Here is an 8,175-nt window from a genome sequence, read left to right as displayed (position 1 = left end):
AATACAGCTAGTCCAATACTTTTGACATAATTATGTTGGACTCTCTTGAGATTAATTTACACAATTGTTAGGTCTTTTTTAACAGTACTGCTACATACACCAAATTTTGCTCCGCCTGAATTGTCCGAATTCGGCTAGGTAAAAGACCAGGTAAAAGTGAATATCTTACATTTAAGATTTTCATTTGAGCAATTCGGGCGGAGCAAAATTTGGTGGATTAAACATTATTACTTTTTTAATCAATAATTTGTTAATCGTATAAATTAAAAAATGATGTCATCAATTTTCAACTAAAATGTATATTTATCTTTATGTATTCAGTTTTCACCTACCATCTACATTATTTTTAGTTATTTTAGGCTTATTAAAATAAATATCAATGTAATTATGTCAAAAGTATAAGTTTAATTATATTTTTCCTAAACTTCGAAATTGTGAATGTAATTTATCCTAATAATGATAATAATCCAAAAAAATTCAATAAAGTTTTTACAAGATTTTTGTTTTATCATTAAACACAAAGACAAGTTTTATATTTATTTCTTTATTTATTAATGTAAGTTCCACTATTTTTATGTTTAGTAGCAAGAAATTTTGATTATAAATTTGTTTATGCATAACATTACTTTAATAATTCAACAAATAGAAGAAAAATAAAAATTAGAGCAAGTTAAATTCAAAAAGTTTTGAAAGTTAACCTAAGATTTATGCATCAGGAAAAAACAAGAAAAACACCCTTATGTGAAGATGATTTTTAATAGTAGAATATATTTCATCATTTTTTTTTTTGTGTGTGTGTGTTTATATAACAAATTATATGTATATTGACGTGAAATGTTTTTGATAAAATATTATATAGATATATAATAGCATCTTTTACATTTTTACAATTCATTAATGTGTTGATTATTAAGGAAGCCTTTTTTCTACCCATGTTTATACAACAAACAAACCAAATGAACGAAATTACTTAAATCATTCCAAACCAAATGATGAAATGCTAAGGAAAATTTCGAGGATAATGGTAAGTGTTTTGTTCGAATAACATTATTCTTTCGAAACATAAATATTTTGAGATATAATTATGTAACTAAAAGTACATTATAATAAAGAATAGAAAAATGTCGAGATAGAAGATCGAATGCCATCATTCTTAAACACAGATGGGAAGGGTCTAATAATTTAACCCTTTAACCAAAGCTAGATATATTTTTATCTCCCAAGTTTAGCACACATTGGAGTTTCAAGCTAATTAGCTACATAAATAGCTGCAAGTGAGTGCCAAAAAATTTCAAAATTTCAAGGAAGGCAGGACTTATACATCTGTGAACATAAACTTCTTTTCTTAGCTAAAACATTGGCCAAAACATCAAAAACAATGAGATCATGAAAACAAAAAACGTTAATTTCATCGGTTCTGTTGTCTCGTTGCCTTCCTTGTAACCCTCCATGCTTCGTTGTCAATGGCATGGCAATGTCCATGTTCAGACCAATATTTGCAAGGGGCAGCTTTGTCACAAACAAAACAGTAGCACTGCATTCAACCAAACATCTATCAGACATAACAAATAATTGAATTAAAAATTCAACTTCTCATTTAGAATTCAAAGACAATAATGATTGTATTAAAAAAGGCCTCTCTATTGAGATAGATTACGAGTTCACAGTAGCTTTCGTGGGGAGTCTTCTCAAAGGGATTCTTGAAGCAGAGATGCCTTGAATGTGGATAATCTCTACATGCCACCTATCCATCATCATCATCATCACCATCATCATTCATATATTTACATAGAGATTAAGAAAGAGCAATATTGGAGTACTGATCCAAGAAAAAACCCGATTCAAGAATGTTGAATTGAATGTTCCTAATCAACAATAATAATAATAGCAGATCACCTTCTTAGATTTTCAAACTCAAAAATTGCTTTAACATTTTTATTTTTAATTTTTTTATAGTGATTTTTTTTGTTTTTAAAACTTTTTACTAAATATTGAAATCTTCTTATTAAAATATGAAACAAAATATTTATTAGAGACCAAAAATAATAATAATAATAATAACAAAAACCAAAAAATATAACTTTTTTTAATTAAAAAATTCATTGATTTTTTTAGGTGCATATAATTTATGTGAATCTAAAAAATAATAATAATAATAATAATAAATCAAAAACAATTTTCTAAAGAACACGAAACAAACCCATTTGAAAAATTTTGGAATTCATGAGTCTGTTCATACATATATGTATGTACATTTAGAGAGAGATGAGAGAGAGGATATTTACCTGGCCTTTTTCGGCAAGAACAGAGAGATCAGGGTTATGATAAAGATCCTTAGACATGGAGAGCTTGGAGAGGTCAAAACAATCATCGGGATCGAAATCGAGAATAAAGCAGTCTTCTCTCTCTTCAATCTCTCTCATATTAATGTTGTTTTTAAGACAAAATATGGCTCTCACAGGGGTACCCTCATCTTTTTCCTTATCCGGTACAAGAACAATAGAACAATCCAAATCAACGACGCTTCTTCCTCCATCTTTCATCCCTCCCTTCACTGCATTCACTTTCTCCCCCATCGCATTCAACCTTACACCAATTCAAAAGTCGATAGCCGTTGGAAAGTGATGATGAACAGACAGAGAGAGAGAGAGAGAGAGAGAGAGAGAGGGGGGGAATACGAATCGAATTTCGAAATCCAACAAAGAACCGCCACGCTTCAGATGGGAGAGTGAAAAGTGCAAAATGGCTCTTTCTTTCTTAAACCCACGTGAAGTCCAACCACGTCTCTTCCAAAGGCCGCAAAATGGCCCGGCCCAATCTTACGTGTCTATCTACCAAATGGGAGGATTACCTATATTTTTTACGAGTCTATCGGCCACGCTCCCGTGTCTATCAACCAAATGGGAGGATTCAATCTTACGTGTCTATCGGCCACGCTATCTATATTTTTTTGAAAAATGGGTTGGACCTCACGGAGGCATCTCTTTGACCTCTTTTCTTTTTGGGTGGTCAATTTTTTTTTTTTTATTTTTTTTTATTTTTTTTTTCCCTCCAATCATCACTCGCCACGTGTGTGTAGGGTGGTAGGAGTGGTGATTGGAGGGAGTTTCAATCACTTTTCATATTTTTTTTGAATAATGACTTGGATTCCCTTTTTTACTCACTCCCTTGACTCCCTCTGTTAGATAATGTCTCAATGGGACCACATAATTAAATGTGGTGTTATCATTTATAAGAAGCCTACAATTTAAGTGATTCAATTTAGTTAATAGGCTTAAGGGTATATGTGTTATGGACCTAATGTGTAGATACTAGTTGTATAATTTCTATTTCTATGAGGGGCAGAAATAGAAATTAAAACATATTGGTTAAAGTTGGTTTTCATTACCTTTCAGTTTTAAAACCAATAATAATAATGGTTAATTTATTAGTTTTTATTACCTTTCAGTTATGAAACTAATAATGGTTAATTTATTGGTTTTTATTACCTTTCAGTTATGAAACCAATAATGGTTAATTTATTGGTTTTCATTACCTTTCAGTTATGAAAACCAATTACAACCTTTAAAAGGTTATGGTCCCTATTCCTTCCCAAGAGTGAAAAAACAAGAATACTGTTTTGTTTTCTAAATCCTCTCAAGGAGAAACATAAGGCACATAAGGGAAAGGATTAGAAGGCTCTAACAAAGTCAATATTAAGGTTTTATTGACAATCAGACGCTTCCGTTTAACGGTTCATCAATGGATTCAGGTATGTCATTTTGTCTTGATCTCTTGATAATACACATGGTAAATGATCCAAAGTGTAAGGTTTATGTTCTGAAATTTTATGTTTACAAGTGGTATCAGAGCCAACATATCATGTGTCTTATCAGAATTGATATGCTTTATTCATTCTATTTAGTTTCCTGGAATCAGATTCTGAATTTTCTTATGGATGTAAATTCTGTTTTTTCCTATTTTGTTCTGTGAAAATGGCAATCTATTTTCTGGCATTGTAAAATGATTCGGTGGGCAGTTTTTTTTTTGGACCCGTCAATTCTATTTATATATGTATATATATAATTGGAATTGCTTCAGATTATATAACTTATACGGGGTCACAAATTTAGAAATCTTTAAATTTAATGTAATTTCATACAACGTCTACAGAAATTTAATTTTCTAACATTCTCAATATAAGTCAATTCAAACAAGATGTCACAAAAGTGATCTCTCTTGTCTAGATTGTTTTATATGGAATGTTTTGAAGTTCATGTCTGTGTATCTCATGCGGGTATTTATCGGTCCAAAGACATGATTAAAACTTGGCAGAATTACACACACATTTTGTGGTGATAAACATGTGCCAATTGTCAAGAAAACCTAATGTGAATAATAAATCTATCAAAAGATAGATTTGTTATTTGACATAACTTATTGTCAATGTTTGATCATTACAACAAGAATACCACTTACAGTTAATATCACTACCCAAAGGTTTGGTATTAATGTTGTGCTAGGTATCTTGAGATGTTGTCATTTTTTTATTTAGAGATTATCTGTTTGGTAACTTAATGTGAGCATTCCTTTTATTTTCTTGTCTATTCAGCTTTAATGTCGACTACTTCAATCTCTGCCAACATGAACAATGTTCCAATGTTAAATGGAACAAACTTTAAAGACTGGAAAGAGAACATATTGATTGTTCTCGGCTGCATGGACATAGACTTGGCATTAAGAATGCCAAAACCGAATGCTCTCACTGCACAAAGTACTCTTGAGGAAACTGTGTACTTTGAAAAGTGGGATCGTTCTAACAGGCTAAGTCTTATGATCATGAAGCGTGGGATTCCAGAAGTTTTTCGGGGTGCAATAACAGAGGATGTTACCGTTGCCGGTGAATTTCTTTCAGAAATTCAAAAGCGTTTTGCTAAAAACGATAAGGCTGAAACAAGCACGCTTTTAGCAAGCTTGATTTCAATAAAGTATAAAGGCAAGGGTAATATTCGCGAGTACATCATGGAAATGTCTCATCTGACTTCAAAACTTAAGGCACTAAAGCTCAACTTATCTGATGATTTGCTCGTGCATTTAGTTCTCATCTCTCTTCCTGCACAATTTAACCAATTTAAGGTCAGTTATAACTGCCAGAAGGAGAAATGGACTCTCAATGAGCTCATTTCATTTTGTGTGCAAGAGGAAGAGAGATTGAAGCAAGAAAGGACTGAAAGTGCTCATCTGGCAAGCACCTCCAAGCATACGGGCAAAAGAACGCATAAGGGAAAGGAAGTTGCTATTCCTCAGGGTCCGGAACCAAAGAAACAGAAAGTGCAGGATGGTTGTTTCTTTTGTGGCAAGCCCGGACACAGAAAGAAGGATTGTGCCAAATACGTCGCCTGGCGTGTAAAGAAAGGTACATTTCATGTTTTGGTCTGTTCTGAAATAAATTTAGCTTCAGTACCAAGAAACACTTGGTGGGTAGATTCTGGTGCTACTACTCACATATGTGTTTCTATGCAGGGTTGCCTGAACTACCGAAAGCCAACTGATGCTGAAAGATACATCTTTGTGGGTGATGGCAAGTCGATAGAAGTGCAGGCAATAGCGCACTTTAGATTATTACTGAAAACTGGTTATTATTTGGATTTATTAGACACTTTTGTTGTACTGTCCTTTAGACGGAATTTAATTTCTGTTTCTGTATTGGACAAATTGGGATATTATTGTTCTTTTGGAAATATGAAGTTTAGTATGTCTATTAATTCCAATGTTGTTGGTACTGGTTTACTTAATGTGTTTGATAATCTATATTTGCTCGAAACTATTGCATCTTATAATGCAACCTTGCACGTGGAATCACGAGGTACAAAGCGTAAATTAACTAAGGAAAATTCAGCCTCATTATGGCACAAACGCCTAAGTCACATCTCTAAATCTAGAGTTGAGCGCCTTGTGTCTGATGGAATTTTGGACTCTCTTGATTTTTCAGATTTTGATGTCTGTGTTGAGTGTATCAAGGGAAAACAGACCAAAATAAAGAAATATGGTGCCCATAGGACTACAAATGTCTTAGAATTAATTCATACGGACATTTGTGGCCCATTCCCTATGGCGTCTTGGAATGGTCAACATTATTTTATCACATTCATAGACGACTATTCCAGATATGGGTATCTATTTCTTATCCATGAGAAATCACAGTCTTTGGACGTATTCAAAAAATTTAAGGCCGAAGTTGAGTTACAACTCAACAAACGGATTAAAAGTGTCAGGTCTGACCGTGGTGGTGAATACTATGGCAGATATGATGGATCAGGTGAACAACGTCCAGGACCGTTTGCAAAATACCTGGAGGAATGTGGAATCGTCCCACAATACACCATGCCAGGATCACCTAGCATGAATGGTGTATCTGAGAGACGAAACCGGACTCTTAAGGATATGGTAAGAAGTATGATCAGTCATTCTACTTTACCAGAGTCCCTCTGGGGTGAAGCTCTAAAGACAGCAACTTATATCTTAAATCGGGTGCCAACTAAAGCAGCTGCAAAAACACCTTATAAGCTTTGGGTTGGGCGAAAGCATAGTCTAAAACATTTGCATGTGTGGGGGTGTCCTGCTGAGGCGAGGCCTTATAAACCTCATGAACGAAAATTGGACTCTAAAACCATTAGCAGCTACTTTATTGGCTATGCCGAACGATCACGGGGTTACAAGTTTTATGATCCCACAAATAGGTCAATATTTGAGACGGGAATTGCAACATTTTTTGAGGATGTTGAGTTTGGGGGGAGAAATCCAGTTAGAGATATTGTCTTTGAGGAGGAAGCAGGAGTAATCCCACTTCCTACTACTACTTTTGACCAATCACAGGTTCCTATACCTGTCATTGCTCGAGAACCTGACAATGTTGTTCAAGATAATATAGTTCAAACCCCCATTCAAGATGAGGTAATTGTTCCTGAGGAACAAACTCTACAACCTCAACCTCAAGAATCTGTGCCATTAAGGCGATCCACCAGAGAAAGGAGATTTGCATTTTCAGATGATTATATTGTATATCTCCAAGAACATGAGGTAGAAAATGGAATGTCGAAAGATGATCCAATCAACTTTCGTCAAGCCATGGAAAGTCCCAACTCTCATAAGTGGATAGAAGCCATGAATGAAGAATATAAGTCTATGCAAGACAATAAAGTTTGGGAACTTGTCTCATTACCAGTTGGTGCGAAGCCCGTAGGTTGTAAATGGATATTTAAAACCAAAAGGGATTCAAATGGTAATGTGGAGAGGTATAAGGCACGTCTTGTAGCCAAAGGCTTTACTCAAAAAGAAGGAATTGACTTTAAAGAAACTTTCTCTCCAGTTTCTTCGAAAGATTCTTTTAGGACAATTATGGCGCTTGTTGCATATTTTGATCTTCAGTTGCATCAGATGGATGTCAAAACAGCTTTTCTTAATGGTGACATTAAAGAAATTAAAGAAACAATTTATATGGTGCAGCCAGAAAACTTTGTGTCAGGAGACCCAAAGAATATGGTTTGCAAATTGACTAAATCCATCTATGGACTCAAACAAGCTTCTCGTCAGTGGTACTTCAAATTTCATCAAGTTCTCACTTCGTATGGTTTTGAAACTAACGTTGTTGATGAATGTGTGTATCACAAGTTCAGTGGGAGTAAACACATATTTTTGGTTTTATATGTTGACGACATATTGCTTGCCACAAACGATATAAACTTATTGCATGACACCAAGAGATTTCTATCTAAGAATTTTGAAATGAAAGATCTTGGTGATGCTTCCTTTGTATTAGGAATCGAAATACTCCGAGATCGTTCTCGGGGTATTCTGGGATTATCACAAAGGAGCTATATCGAAAAAATACTCATTAGATTTGGCATGCAAAATTGTAAATCAGGTGAAACCCCGGTTGCTAAGGGAGACAAGTTTAGTCTCAGCCAATGCCCGAAGAACAGTCTTGAAATTCAAGAAATGCAGAAGATTCCTTATGCCTCGGCTGTAGGGAGTCTAATGTATGCTCAAGTATGTACGCGTCCGGATATTGCGTTTATAGTTGGCATGTTAGGCAGATATTTAAGTAATCCTGGCATGGATCATTGGAAAGCAGTCAAGCGTGTTATGCGATATTTACAGAGAACAAAGGAATATATGCTCACATATAGGAGATCG

The 8,175-nt window shown here is 34.3% G+C and overlaps 1 protein-coding gene and 1 long non-coding RNA gene across 2 annotated transcripts; one reads left to right on the top strand and one right to left on the bottom strand.

Moving 5' to 3' along the window:
• Positions 1–1,275: 1,275 nt before the first annotated feature.
• Positions 1,276–2,918, bottom strand: LOC114319240 (RPM1 interacting protein 13). The gene is made up of 3 exons (XM_028266246.2): positions 2,286–2,918; positions 1,658–1,744; positions 1,276–1,534 (listed from the first exon to the last, which is right to left on the bottom strand). The coding sequence occupies exons 1-3, from the start codon at positions 2,574–2,576 to the stop codon at positions 1,409–1,411; spliced, it is 504 nt and encodes a 167-aa protein (XP_028122047.2). The 5' UTR covers positions 2,577–2,918; the 3' UTR covers positions 1,276–1,408.
• A 2,343-nt stretch (positions 2,919–5,261) lies between these two features.
• On the top strand, positions 5,262–5,744 carry LOC145789997 (uncharacterized). The gene is made up of 2 exons (XR_014328549.1): positions 5,262–5,395; positions 5,503–5,744. It is a non-coding gene; the product is annotated as an uncharacterized LOC145789997 (long non-coding RNA).
• Positions 5,745–8,175: the final 2,431 nt, after the last annotated feature.

This window comes from Camellia sinensis, chromosome 1 (assembly GCF_055761805.1).
Source record: "Camellia sinensis isolate YWXY chromosome 1, ASM5576180v1, whole genome shotgun sequence".
NCBI lineage: Eukaryota > Viridiplantae > Streptophyta > Magnoliopsida > Ericales > Theaceae > Camellia > Camellia sinensis.
The sequence above is the reverse complement of the archived record's forward strand: the minus strand, read 5'-3'. Positions and strand labels throughout refer to the sequence as shown.

What these genes read in the sequence shown, in the direction of transcription:
- LOC114319240 (XM_028266246.2), bottom strand. Translation starts at nt 2,576, where the DNA reads ATGGGGGAGAAAGTGAATGCAGTGAAGGGAGGGATGAAAGATGGAGGA. An exon ending in TTCTTGCCGAAAAAGGCCAG is followed by an intron (nt 1,745 to 2,285) that starts GTAAATATCCTC and finishes GATGATGGATAG; the next exon opens with GTGGCATGTAGAGATTATCC. An exon ending in ACGAAAGCTACTGTGAACTC is followed by an intron (nt 1,535 to 1,657) that starts GTAATCTATCTC and finishes GGTTGAATGCAG; the next exon opens with TGCTACTGTTTTGTTTGTGA.